This window comes from Panulirus ornatus, chromosome 14, assembly GCF_036320965.1.
Source record: "Panulirus ornatus isolate Po-2019 chromosome 14, ASM3632096v1, whole genome shotgun sequence".
Lineage (NCBI taxonomy): Eukaryota > Metazoa > Arthropoda > Malacostraca > Decapoda > Palinuridae > Panulirus > Panulirus ornatus.
The window spans coordinates 44,525,406-44,540,646 of NC_092237.1; the positions used below are offsets into that span (position 1 = coordinate 44,525,406).

Sequence of the window (15,241 nt, forward strand, 5' to 3'; positions counted from 1 at the left end):
GTGTGGTGTGAGGTGGTTTGATCGAGTGAGCAACGTAAGGGTAAGAGATATATATATATATATATAAATATATATATATATATATATTCATATGAGTCCATGGGGAAATGAAACAGTAAGTTCCCAAGTGTTCTTTCATGTAATAATCACATCATCAGGGGAGATACAAGAAAGAAATACAACAAAGAGACATAGCTAGGACATCATTTGGTAAACAAGTGACTGTCCGAATGGAGGCTTGGTGCATCCATGACTAACAACGAACATATCATAAACTTAGTATGTGGACAAAAATGGGAACTGTTTACAAATTTTATCAACAATATAGCTATTCAATTTGTAAAGAAATTCACTAATATTGTTATAATTCTTTGGGTATTTAGTAATAGAAGATTCATTGATATTTTTCTTAGTATTGGAGTTAGATTTAATAACTGTGATGGCATTACTAAAGTCAATTCAGTGATCATAGATTTTAAAATGATTAAACAAGGCTTTTGATTCCTGCCCTGTTCTTATACAATATTTATGTTGCTCTCTCAACCACACTCTTTTTATACCAAATATCTGTCTTACCCTTTCATTACTTAATCAAACCACCTCACACCATATATTGTCTTTAAACATTTCATTTCCAACACATCTACTCTCCTCCGTACAAGCTTATCTATAACTCATGCTTCGCAACCATATACTATTGTTGGAACTACTGTTCCCTCAAACATACCCACCTTTCCTTTCCAAGATAACAATCCTCCTCCCCCACCTTATGACTCACTTCCATGGTTCCATTCACTGCCAAGTCCACTCCCAGATGTATAAAACACTTCATTTTCTCCAATTTTTCTCCATTCAAACTTACATCCCAACTAGCTTGTCTCTCAACCATGCTGAACCTAATAACCTTGCTCTTATTCACATTTACTCTCAAATTTCTCTTTTCACACACTTTTCCAAACTCAGTCACCAACTTCTGCAGTTTCTCACTTCAATCTGCCACCAGTGCTGTATCATCAGCAAACAAAAATTGACTCACTTCCCAAGCTCTCTTATCCACAACAGACTGCATACTTGCCCCTCTTTCCAAAACTCTTGCATTTACCTCCCAAACAACCCCATCCATAAATCAAACAACCATGGAGACATCACGCACCCCTGCCACAAACCAACTTTCACTGAGAACCAATCACTTTCCTCTCTTCCCACTCATACACATGCCTTACATCCTCGATAAAAATTTTTCACTGCTTCTAGCAACTTTCCTCCCACACCATATATTCTTAATATCTTCCACAGAGCATCTCTATCAACTCTTATCATATCCCTTCTCCAGATCCATAAATGCTACATACAAATCCATTTGCTCTTCTAAGTATTTCTCACATACATTCTTCAAAGCAAACACCTGATCCACGCATCCTCTACCACTTCTGAAACCACAGTGCTCTTACCCCAATCTGATGCTCTGTACATGCTTTCACCCTCTCAATCAATACCCTCCCACATAATTTCCCAGGAATACTCAACAAACTTATACCTCCGTAATTTGAGCACTCACCTTTATCCCTTTTGCCTTTGTACACTGGCACTATGCATACATTCCGCCAATCCTCAGGCACCCCACCATGAGTCATACATATATCAAACAGTCAACAAACCTGTCACCCCCTTTTTTAATAAATTCCACCGCAAAACCATCCAAACCCGCTGCCTTGCTGGCTTTCATCTTCCGCAAAGCTTTTACTACCTCTTCTCTGTTTACCAAAACATTCTCCCTAACCCTCTCTCTTCGCACACCACCTCGACCAAAACACTATCATCAAACACATTCAACAAACCTTCAAAATACTCACTCTATCTCCTTCTCACATCACCACTACTTGTTAGTACCTCCCCATTAGCCCCTTTCATCAATGTTCCCATTTGTTCTCTTGTCTTACACACTTTATTTACCTCCTTCCAAAACATCTTTTTATTCTCCCTAAAATTTAATGATACCCTCTCACCCCAACTCTCATTTGCCCTCTTTTTCACCTCTTGCACCTTTCTCTTGACCTCCTGCCTCTTTCTTTTATACATCTCCCACTCATTTGCACTATTTCCCTGTAAAAATCATCCAAAAGCCTCTCTCTTCTTTCAATAATAATCTTATTTCTTCATCCCACCACTCACTACCCTTTCTAATCTGCCCACCTCCCATGCTTCTCATGCCACAAGCATCTTTTGCGAAAGCCATCAATGCTTTCCTAAAAACATCCCATTCATCCCCCACTCCCCTTATGTCCTTTGCTCTCGCCTTTTTCCATTCTGCACTCATTCTCTCCTGGTACTTCCTCACACAAGTCTCCTTCCCATGCTCACTTACTCTCACCATCTCTTCACCCTAATATTCCATCTTCTTTTCTGAATACCTCTACAAATCTTCACCTCCACAAGATAATGATCAGACATCCCTCCAGTTGCACCTCTCAGCACATTTACATCCAAAAGTCTCTCTTTTGCAGGCCTATCAATTAACACGTAATCCAATAATGCTCTCTAGCCATCTCTCCTACTTACATACATATGTATATCTCTCTTTTTAAACCAGGTATTCCCAATCACCAGTCATTTTTCAGCATATATATATCCAAGCTCTTCACCATTTCCATTTACATATGCATATACATACATGTCCACATATGCACGTATACATACCTGTACATTTCACCGTGTACATACACAGACATATAGATATATACACATGTACATAATTCATACTTGCTGCCTTTATTCATTCCTGTTGCCACAATGCCACACATGAAATGACAACCCCCTACCCACACACACACACACGCGAAGTAGCGCTAGGAAAAAACAAAGGCTACATTCATTCACACTCAGTCTCTAGCTGTCATGTATATGCACTGAAACCACAGCTCCCTTTCCACATCCAGGCCCCACAGAACTTTCCATGGTTTACCCCAGACGCTTCACATCCCCTGGTTCAATCCACTGACAGCACGTTAACCCCGGTATACCACATTGTTCCAGTTCACTCTGTTCCTTGCACGCCTTTCACCCTCCTGCAGGTTCAGGCCCCGATCACTCAAAACCTTTTTCACTCAATCCTTCCACCTGCATATTGGTCTCCCACTTCTCCTCGTTCCCTCTACCTCTGAATCATATATCCTCCTTGTCAATCTTTCTTCACTCATTCTCTCCATGTGACCAAACCATTTCAATACACCCTCTTCTTCTCTCAACCACACTCTTTTTATTACCACAAATCTCTCTTACCCTTTCATTACTTACTCGATCAAACCACATCACATGATATATTTTCCTAAAACATCTCATTTCCATAACATCCACCCTCCTTCGCACAACCCTATCTACAGCCCACACCTCGCAACCATATAACATTGTCGGAACCACTATTCCTTCAAACATACCCATTTTTGCTTTCCACGATAATGTTCTCGCCTTCATACATTTTTCAATGCTCCCAGAACTTTTGCACCCCCCCTCTCCCCGTGAATCACTTCCGCTTCCATGGTTCCATCCGCTGCCAACTCCACTCCCTCCAGGTTTTCTCCATTCAAATCAACCTCCTAGTTGACTTGTCCCTCAACCCTACTGTACCTAATAACCTTGCTTTTATTCACAATTACTCTCAGCTTTCTTCTTTCACACACTTTACCAAAGTCAGTCACCAGCTTCTGCAGTTTCTCACCCAAATCGGCCACCAGCGCTGTATCATCAGCGAACCACAGCCTGCATATTTGCCCCTCTCCAAAACTCTTGCATTCACCTACCTAACAACCCCATTCATAGACAAATTAAACAACCATGGAGACATCATGCACCCCTGCCGCAAACCGACAATCACTGGGAACCAATCACTTTCCTCTCTTCCTACTCGAAAACATGCGTTACATCCTCGATAAAAACTTTTCACTGCCTCTAGCGACTTGCCTCCCACACCATATACTCTCAATACCTTCCACCGAGCATCTCTATCAACTCTATCATATGCCTTCTCCAGATCCATAAATGCTACATACAAATCCATTTGTTTTTCTAAGTATTTCTCACATCCATTCTTCAAAGCAAACACCTGATCCACACATCCTCTACCACTTCTGAAACCATACTGCTCTTCCCCACTCTGATGCTCTGTACATGCCTTCACCCTCTCAATCAATACCCTCCCATAAAATTCCCCAGGGTTACTCAACAAACTCACCTTTATCCCCTCCGCCTTTGAACAATGGCACAAATACATATATATATGAAGGGAGCTAATAGGGAGGTGATAACAAGTAGTGGTGATGTGAGAAGGAGATGGAGTGAGTATTTTGAAGGTTTGTTGAATGTGTTTCATGATAGAGTGGCAGATATAGGGTGTTTTGGTCGAGGTGGTGTGCAAAGTGAGAGGGTTAGGGAAAATGATTTGGTAAACAGAGAAGAGGTAGTAAAAGTTTTGCAGAAGATGAAAGCTGGCAAGACAGCAGGTTTGGATGGTATTGCAGTGGAATTTATTATAAAAGGGGGTGACTGTATTGTTGACAGGTTGGTAAGGTTATTTAATGTATGTATGACTCATGGTGAGGTGCCTGAGGATTGGCGGAATGCCTGCATAGTGCCACTGTACAAAGGCAAAGGGGATATAAGTGAGTGCTCAAATTATAGAGGTATAAGTTTGTTGAGTATTCCTGGGAAATTATATGGGAGGGTATTGATTGAGAGGGTGAAGGCATGTACAGAGCATCAGTTGGGGAAGAGCAGTATGGTTTCAGAAGTGGTAGAAGATGTGTGGATCAGGTGTTTGCTTTGAAGAATGTATGTGAGAAATACTTTGAAAGGCAAATGCATGTGTATTTAGCTTTTAGGGATCTGAAGAAGGCATATGATATGAGTTGATAGAGATGCTCTGTGGAAGGTATTAAGAATATATGGTGTGGGAGGCAAGTTGTTAGAAGCAGTGAAAAGTTTTTATCGAGGGTGTAAGGCATGTGTACAAGTAGGAAGAGAGGAAAGTGACTGGTTCTCAGTGAATGTAGGTTTGCGGCAGGGGTGTGTGATGTCTCCATGGTTGTTTAATTTGTTTATGGATGGGGTTGTTAGGGAGGTGAATGCAAGAGTTTTGGAAAGAAGGGCAAGTATGCAGTCTGTTGTGGATAAGAGAGCTTGGGAAGTGAGTCAGTTGTTGTTCCCTGATGATACAGCGCTGGTTGCTGATTCATGTGAGAAACTGCAGAAGCTGGTGACTGAATTTGGTAAAGTGTGTGAAAGAAGAAAGCTGAGAGTAAATGTGAATAAGTCAATTGGGAGGTAAGTTTGAATGGAGAAAAACTGGAGAAAGTTAAGTGTTTTAGATATCTGGGAGTGGATTTGGCAGCGGATGGAACCATGGAAGCGAAAGTGAATCATAGGGTGGGGGAGGGGGGCAAAAGTTCTGGGAGCGTTGAAGAATGTGTGCAAGTCGAGAACATTACCTCGGAAAGCAAAAATGGGTATGTTTGAAGGAATAGTGGTTCCAACAATGTTATATGGTTGCGAGGCGTGGGCTATAGATAGAGTTGTGCGGAGGGGTGGATGTGCTGGAAATGAGATGTTTGAGGATAATATGTGGTGTGAGGTGGTTTGATCAAGTAAGTAATAAAAGGGTAAGAGAGATGTGTGGTAATAAAGAGTGTGGTTGAGAAAGCAGAAGAGGGTGTTTTGAAATGGTTTGGTCACATGGAGAATAAGTGAGGAAAGCTTGACCAAGAGGATATATGTGTCAGAGGTGGAGGGAACGAGAAGTGGGAGACCAAACTGGAGGTGGAAAGATGGAGTGAAAAAGATTGTGAGTGATCGGGGCCTGAACATGCAGGAGGGTGAAAGGTGTGCAAGGAATAGAGTGAATTGGAACGATGTGGTATATCGGGGTCGACGAGCTGTCAGTGGATTGAACCAGGCATGTGAAGCATCTGGGGTAAACCATGGAAAGTTCTGTGGGGCCTAGATGTGGAAAGGGAGCTGTGGTTTCAGTGCATTATTACATGACAGCTAGAGACTAAGTATGAACGAATGTGGCCTTTGCTGTCTTTTTCTAGCGCTACCTCGCACACATGAGGGAGGAGGGGTTTTTTATTTCATGTATGGCGGGTGGCGATGGGAATGAATAAAGGCAGACAGTATGAATTATGTACATGTGTATATATATGTATATGTCTGTGTGTGTATATATATGTTGAGATGTATAGGTATGTATATTTGCGTGTGTGGACGTGTATGTATATACATGTGTATGTGGGTGGGTTGGGCCATTCTTTCTTCTGTTTCCTTGCGCTACCTCGCTAACGCGGGAGACATCGACAAAGCAAAATAATAATAATAATATAATAATAAACCTCTCTACTTCTAGCAACTTTCCTTCCGTACTGTATACTCTTGAGGTATTCCATAGAGCATCTCTACTAACCCTATCATATGCCTTCTCCAGATCCATAAATGCTACATAGAAATCCATGTTTTTCTAAGTACTTCTTAAACACATTTTTCAAAGCAAACATCTAATCTACACATCCTCTACCACATCTGAAACAACACTGCTCCTCCCCTGTCAGAAACTCAGTACATACCTTTATTCTCTAAATCAATAGCCTAACATAGAACTTGCCAAGCACACTCAACAAACTTATGCCTCTGTATGTGAAAACACATTTATCCCCCATACCTTTATACAGTGGCACTATACATGCATTTTGCCAATCCTTAGGGACCTTTCCATAATCCATACTTTGAAAAACCTTACCAACCAATCATCAACAGAAAAGCCACTTTTATAACAAATACAGTTGCAATACCATCCACTCCTGCTGCCTTGCCACATTTCACCTCAAACAAGGCTTTCACCACATCTTCTCTCATCACCAAACCACCCTCCATGACTCTTTCACTTCACATACCACCTTGACCCATCTACATCAACCATGCTAACTTTTTAAACACATTTAACATACCAAAAAAATTTTTAAACACATTTAACATTACTACAAAATGCTTTCTCCTTCTCCTCCTCACTTAATCACTACCTTGTATCACTTCCCATTTTGCCCCTTTCACTGATGTTCCCATTTGTTCTCTTGTCTTTTACACATTATTTACCCCCTTCAAAAACATCTATTTTCCCTAAAGTTTACTGATACTCACTCGACTGAACTCTCATTTGCCTTTTTTATCAACCACTGCATCCTCCTCTTGACCTCCTACTGCTTTCTCTTATACATCCCCCAGTCATTTGCACTCCTCTGTAGCTACCACCAAAATGCCTCTCATTTCTCTTTCACAAGCAACCTTGCTTCTTTATCCCACTTCTCTTTCTAATCTGCCTGCCTCTCACCTTCCGCATGCCAGATGCATCTCTCACGTGCCAGCAATTCCTCTCTAACACCTTTCAATCCATACCCGCTCCCCATGCTTCATTTACTAAAACCTTTTGCCATTCTACTCTCAATCTCTCCTGGCATTTCTTCACACACGTCTCTTTTCCAAGCTCACTTACTCTCATCACTCTCTTCTGACAGACATTGTTTCCTATTTTTTAAAAACTTTTACAAACCTGAAAGGGAGGGTGAAGTTAATGGTGCCAGAAAAAAAAGAGAGGCATTTGGGCAGTACGTAAGGGGAAATATTGCAAATCATTGGGAGATGTATAAGAGAAAGCAGGGGGAGGTCAAGAGGAAGGTGTTACAAAGAAGGCAAGTGAGAGTTAGGGTGAGAAAGTACCATTAAATTTTGTGGGAACAAAAAGAGGTTTTGGAAAGTGAATAATACGTGAAAGACAAGAGAACAAGTGGGAACATCGGTGAAAGGGGCAAAGGGGAAGTGACAACAGGTAGTGAAGTTAATCTTTTCAAAAAATTTTAAATGTGTTTGATGATGGAGTGTTTTGGATGGGATGGTATGCAAAGTGAGACAGTCAGGGAAAGTGGTTTGGTGAAAAGGGAAGAGGTGGTGAAAGCCTTGGGGAAGATGAAATCTGGCAAGGCGGCAGGATTGGATGGTAATGCAGTTGATTTTATTAAGAAAGGGGATGACTGTGTTGTTGATTGGAGATATTCTATGTATGTATGGATCATGGCAAAGTGCCTAAGGACTGGTGAAATGCATGTATAGTACCAGTGTATAAAGGCAAAGGATATTCAGGAGACTGCTCAAACTACAGACACGTAAGTTTGTTAGTACACCTGGAAAATTATGTGGGAGGGTATTGATTGATAGTCAAGAGGTGGAATTACAGAGCCATCAAAGGAGAGACGAGAGTTCTGAGGAGTTTTCGATAAAGAGATGGGTAGAAACTGGGTCTTGAAGGTATTAAACTTTACAAGATTTTGTGTACCTCACTGAGATATCCTCTCCAAGTCTTGAGTTTATTGAGGAAGCTGTGTCATGGTGAGAAGCAGATCGAGTGAGAGAAGATGGAGCAGAATTAAAGGATGATGGAAGCAGTGTTGAGTTGTCAGTGCAGGAGTGCACTGGATTAATTGTGGAGGAAATCATTGAAAGAAAGGAGAAAAAGTGTAGAGGACAAGACAGAATATACAATATGGATTGAATAAAATATATACTACAACAATTAAGTGTTCAAGTTTTTGCATTTACATATTTAAGGTTTGGGATAAAAGTGCTTTCTGAATGTTAATTTGGTCTTCAAATCTGGTACTATGTAAATTGGGAAGGCACAGTTAGGACACTCAATTTCCATGACACACGTTGAGTAACTAAAAGTCAACCTGGAGCTACAAAGAGTACAGTGACATTTAGGACACTTATTAGGGCACTTTTCACTGGGGTGATCTACAACCAGACACTTATCACTTGCCAATACTGTATGCCGTACAAATTCTGACTCTTTATTGCTACTAACCTTCACATGCTTCTTGTACTGCTTCCATTCCTTCTGATCATTAGTTCCAGCATGGGGAGTTTCGTCCACTGTGTTTGCAAAATCAATTCTTGATGCATTGGTTAAAGAGTCAACAGAATTAGAGTAATGATCACCACACTGAATCATATTTGAATTTTCAGGAGATATACTACTATTACTTGCCTGTCCTCTAATCTCATTTTGGCTAGATTTATTCAAATGACTAACCTTTAAACATTTATTAGGCCTATTAAAATCTTTTGTGGTTTTAGTTTCAGTACGGGGATATTCATCAACTGAATTTACACGTACATTTTCCTGATCATGAGTTAAAGTGTTCTCATCAGATATAAAATCATGTCTTTTATCACCCTGAATAATGTATGACTTTTCAAGAGAGAAATCTATCTTCTTAACACGTTCTCTAGTTTCATTAGGGCTAGCAGTATGGTTACTATCTAACTCTCTTTTCTGAATAAGGCACTTGGCTAATAACTTTTGGCAGCTAGTAATGGCCAATTTCCAAGGATGATATGAACTTAAGACACACAATTTATTGAGGTAAACAGCAACAGCTTGCTCGATGTCCTGTGAAGCTATTCTTTTACTTATATCCAAGTTATGGCAAAATCGCTCTATGTGAAGTTCTTTACCCATATGATATTTCATATATGGTAAAAAGTCTTTTTCACACCACTGTGAGAAGTTGTGAGGTTCACTTCCATTACCTTTACATACAGTTTTTAAGTGCTCCTTATTCATGAGAGTCCGACATTTAAAAATTCTAGTAGAACAATTTAAACATTTCAAAGGACCAAAAAATAGGTGTTTAAAGATATATTTCCCATACACTTTAGATTCACATGAGTAACAATAAACTTCAATGTCTCCTACATCTGGAAATTCAGATAATGTTCTGAAGATATCCGGAGGTCTCATCTTGTGTGTTTTGCTTTGAGGTTCTCCATGGTTTGATGCATCAAACAAACTGTCATTGGATGTGACTCTAACAGAGGCATGGATATTTACTTCTTGAGTACGAAGTTTCTGACTGTGTGTGGTGGCTTTTGACTGAAGTGACCTATGCTGCTTCAAATCTTTTAAACTTCTGAGTTCCAAGGTTACTCTTGAGTTTATGTCCTTAACTGAAAGCTGTTGCTTCAAGTTTTTTAATTTTCTAAGTTCAAAAGATACTGATGAATTCATGTGCTGGCCCTTCTGGTTATCCATTCTCTCAGTATACTTTTGTGGTTGGTTTCAAATTTACAATCTGAAATTTACTTACTCTCTTAAGCTTTCCTTCAACAAATCCACAAAGGCTGAAACATAGAAGGTTTATGTTAGTTTCTGTCTTAAACCTGAAAACTATTCCTTACACATTAAATCAATCTTAGTTTTGATATTCTTTATACATGTTATATATCTGTATGGCTGTCTCTTTGATGAGCTGTTCACATCCCTGAAGTTGTAATCTTTGATCTTCTTTAGAACCAATTGCTCTCTTATTCTCTTCATTTTTGATGAGACTCAAAAAAGATTTCAAAAAAGAAATCAGCAGGAAAGAATTGCTGGAAAGAATTGCAATAACGTAAGAGACTTACTAAGAATCTAAGGATAAAATGATAATTCATGACAAATGCTAACAACAGTATTCATCATAATTTATCAGACAAATTACCTTGGAAGTTATATTTATACAGAAAATCCTTAATAATGCAGTATCATGGTTTCTGTTAAGTGAGAGAATAAATGAGTCATCTTTTCCTTTAAATTACACTGGCTGTAAAAAATCAAAACCTTACGCTAAACTAAACTGTCACCCAGCTTCCAAGAAATGGCTAATTACACTCTGAAAGCCATCATTGCTAAACCCTCATCTTTACAGCACCCCTGGGCTAGTAAAGGCCAATTTCCAAGGATGATATGAACTTAAGACACACAATTCATTGAAATAATCAGCAACAGCTAAGCTAAGGGCATTGCTCATGTCTTCTGTTCCTCTACATCCTTTCACTTTTCTGTTCTGATGGTACTATAGCTGTTGCTGATTACCTCAATGAATTGTGTCTTAAGTTCATACCATCCTTGGAAACAGGCCTTTAGCCTTTAATGAATCCATAAAGTCATGTTAAATGCATCTTCACAATACCATATGGGTGGGTGCTGAGTGTTGGAAAGAAAAATACACAACATAAGCCCTAACCTTCAAAGCAACTTATCTCTATGCTATACCCTCAACATCACTGCCCTTTAGTGATGTCTTTGATATGAACCATCTAAGTCAGTTCAAATATCTTCACTAAATAACCAAGGGTAGGAAATAATTTTTAGAATGAGAATGATGATAAAAAAGAAACAAAGAAAAAACTATATCCCTCCTATGGAAAGATATAGTACATAATTTGTCCCAAACCTATGAAACTATTCATTTGGCAACACCTGCACTTGATTTTTTGCCAAGGCATAATCTATGTCCAATTTCTGGTACTGCTGCACCTCAGTTTGTAAATCTCATTCTAGTTAGGGTATAATATGGATATAGTTATACCCTACATTTGCACTGGAAACTACGAACCATGGGCCCATTTGCAATCCAAACCAAGAGTGCAGCTTCAGTATGACTCATTTTTCCTGCATCTTGACCAATCAGGGCACTGATAACTGTGATTGCACTTCAGGTATAATAAACCCTTTGAGCTGATCTTTTCAAAGGACTTCATACTTACTGGAAATAGTGTCCTACTTACATGTAAAGTTTTCAACTGCATGGACCATTCATTTTCACTGTGCAGCTCATATCTGTCTTGATTCAGGCATATGTTTGCAGCTCGTGCCTGTCTTTTCTCCAGCATATGTTTATGTCAATCATTCCACGGGGCCAGGAACTGAGAGAAAAAATGAAAATATATTAAATCATTAACCTTAGCAGAGAAGCAGTTACTGATGTGTGTGACTGAGAGTGTGGCAGCCAGAAACACATGTAGAGCCTTTTTTGTTTTTTTGTTCAAGTAATGCAAAATACAGGTAAAGTACTTGTCAACTGAAAAGTTCAGGACCAAAAAACCTCCAGTATCTGGATGACCATGTTAAATGGATACTGAAAATTTATATTTGTCTAGAAATAGTACATAATAAACCATAGTACTTAGATTGGTTATAATAGTATTTTCTGCAAATACGCGTAAATTCTTAGTCTATGCAAAGCAAATTATCTTCTACCCAAGCATTATCCTAAATTCCAGCTCTGTTTTTCACCTCTAATTGTTCGTGCTGTAATTACACAACCTTGCCACCAATTGGTTCAACACATAAATACTGGCACCTCATCACAGCTGACTTTTCTGATTTTTCTTGGGTAATTTACTGTATCTTACATGGTGATGCTTCTGTCTCTGCCATATGCATAGAAGATCATATTCTTGTGGGAATCAAAGCAATTATCCCCTCTTCCTCCAAGATTATCTTTTCTTCCAATTCATGATTCAATCATTCCTGTTCTGAGGCCATTCACGCAAGGGTTAGGAATACCAGGTTTGAAAAAACTCTTCTTCCTCCAATTACCATTCAGCATTTATCACTGCAAATACATCATCCAGGAAGCAAAGTGCTCCTTTATTCTAAGGAGGTGCAATAACCTCTCCTCATCATCTGTGTTACACCTTTTTGGTCTTAAGCTAAGGGCATTGCTAACATCTTCTGTTCCACTACCTTTCCTTCACTTTTCTATACCAATAAGAGTGTTGCTCTAAACTCGCATCTGTGCTTGCTTGTCTCTTCTGTTTCTGTTTAAAAACCATACCTTTTCCTTCTTGGAAACAAGCATTAGCACATCCATCTCTAAAGGTGACTGTTCTAACTGCTCTATCATCCTGTTGCTTTGACATCTACCATTTCTAAAGTCTTTGAATCCCTCAACTCCTATATCCTCAGTCTTCTCAGTGATCACAAATATGGCCTCTGTGCGGCAATATCCAGAGGTGATATTCTTTCAAATCTTACTAAAGTTTGGTCATCACCCTAATAAATTTTGGAGAATCCTATGTTGTTCCTCTTGATATATCTAAAGCTTTTGACAAGGTGTGGCATATGGGCTGTCATCATTTGGCTTCCCTTCCTCACGTTACTCCCTTTCTGGCTGATCTACATCTGTGGTTGTTGATGGATCAGTCTCTCCCCTTTCTTCATAAACAGCAGTGTCCCTAAAGGTTCTATCCTGTCTGCTACACTTTTTCTCTTTTATATCAACAATTTCCTTTATTCCACAAATAATCAAATGCAATTATATGCTGATGACTCAACACTGCACTCCTCCACATCCTTCAATTCTGCTCCTACTCTCACTCAATCTGCATCTCGTCTCAACACAACTTCCTTTGTAAACTCAGACCAAGACAGGATATCTCAGTGGGGAAGACGAGATATGGTTAAGTTTAATGCCTCCAAGACCCAGTTTCTACCAATCTCTATTGAAAATTCCCAAGAGCTTTCCTCTCTCCTTTGACTGTTCTGTAATTCCACCTCTTCACTAAATGACCATACTTGGCATTACTGTAACATCCACTGTATCTTAGAAATAACCACACACGCATATATACATACCTATACTTTCAACGTATAATTACACATACATACACAGACATATACATATATACACATGTACATATGCATGCAAAGTAGCTCTAGGAAAAGACAACATAGGCCACATTCGCTCACACTCAGTCTCTAGCTGTCATGTGTAATGCACTGAAACCACAGGCCCCTCAAAACTTTCCATGGTTTACCCCAGACGCTTCACATGCCCTGGTTCAATCCACTGACAGCATGTCCATCCCGGTATACCACATAGTTCCATTCACTCTATTCCTTGCACACCTTTCACCCTCCTGTATGTTTAGGCCCTGATCGCTCAAAATCTTTTCCACTCTATCCTTTCACCTCCAATTTGGTCTCCCACTTCTCCTTGTTCCCTCCACCTCTGACACATATATCCTCTTTGTCAATCTTTCCTCACTCATTCTCTCCATGTGAGCAAACCATTTCAATACACCCTCTTCTGCTCTCTCAACCACACTTTTTATTACAACACCACTCTCTTACCCTTTCATTACTTACTCGATCAAACCACCTCACACCACATATTGTCCTCAAACATCTCATTTCTAACCCTCCTCTACACAACCCTATCTATAGCCCATACCTCGGAACCATATACCATTGTTGGAACCACTATTCCTTCAAACATACCCATTTTTACTCTCTTGAGATAACGTTCTCACATTCCACACATTCTTCAACTCTCACAGAACCTTCGCCCCCTCCCCCATCCTGTGACTCACTTCTGCTTCCATGGTTCCATCCAGTGCTTAATCACTCCCAGATATCTAAAACACTTTACTTCCTCCAGTGATTCTCCATTTAAACTACCTCCCAACTGACTGGTCCCTTGACCCTACTGAACCTAATAACCTTGCTCTTAATCACATTTACTCTCAGCTTTCTTCTTTCATACACTTTACCAAACTCAGTCACCAGCTTCTGCAGTTTCTCACCCGAATCAGCCACCAGCACTGTATCATCAGCGAACAACAACTGACTCACTTCCCAAGTCCTCTCATCCACAACAGACTGCATACTTGCCCCTCTCTCCAAAACTCTTGCATTCACCTCAACCATAAACAAATTAAACAACCATGTTGACATCACGCACCCCTGCCAAAAACCATCAATCACTGGGAACTAATCATTTTCCTCTCTTCCTACTCATTCACATGCCTTAATCCTCAATAAAAATTTTCACTGCTTCTAGCAACTTACCTCCCACACCATATACTCTTAATACCTTCCACAGAGCATCTCTATCAACTCTAATACCTTCCACAGAGCATCTCTATCAACTCTAATACCTTCCACAGAGCATCTCTATCAACTCTATCATATGCCTTCTCCAGATCCATAAGTGCTCCATACAAATCCATATGTTTTTCTAAGTATTTCTGACATACATTCTTCAAAGCAAACACCTAATCCACACATCCTCTACCACTTCTGAAACCACTCTGCTCTTCCCAATCTGATGCTCTGTACATGCCTTCAACCTCTCAATCAATACCCTCCATATAATTTCCCAGGAATACTCAACAAACTTATACCTCTGTAATTTGGACACACCTTTATCCCCTTTGCTTTTGTACAATGGCACTATCCATTCATTCCACCAATCCTCAGGCACTTCACCATGAACCATACATACATCGAATATCCTCACCAACCAATCAACAACTCAGTAATCCCCTTTTTTAATAAATTTCACAGCAATACATCCAAACCGGCTGCCTTGCTGGC

General features: G+C 39.7%; 1 protein-coding gene across 12 annotated transcripts in view; it reads right to left on the reverse strand.

Moving 5' to 3' along the window:
- Positions 1-120: 120 nt before the first annotated feature.
- Positions 121-15,241, reverse strand: part of LOC139753364 (uncharacterized) — a 45,436-nt gene continuing 30,315 nt past the window's right edge. For all 12 annotated transcript variants that reach the window (XM_071669742.1, XM_071669753.1, XM_071669751.1 and 9 more), the window contains 2 exons: positions 11,647-11,784; positions 121-10,218 (listed from right to left, as the gene is read on the reverse strand). In XM_071669742.1, coding sequence (XP_071525843.1) covers positions 8,639-10,129 — 1,491 coding nt within the window. In that variant the 5' untranslated portion in view covers positions 10,130-10,218; positions 11,647-11,784 and the 3' untranslated portion in view covers positions 121-8,638. The remainder of the gene's footprint in view (positions 10,219-11,646; positions 11,785-15,241) is intronic.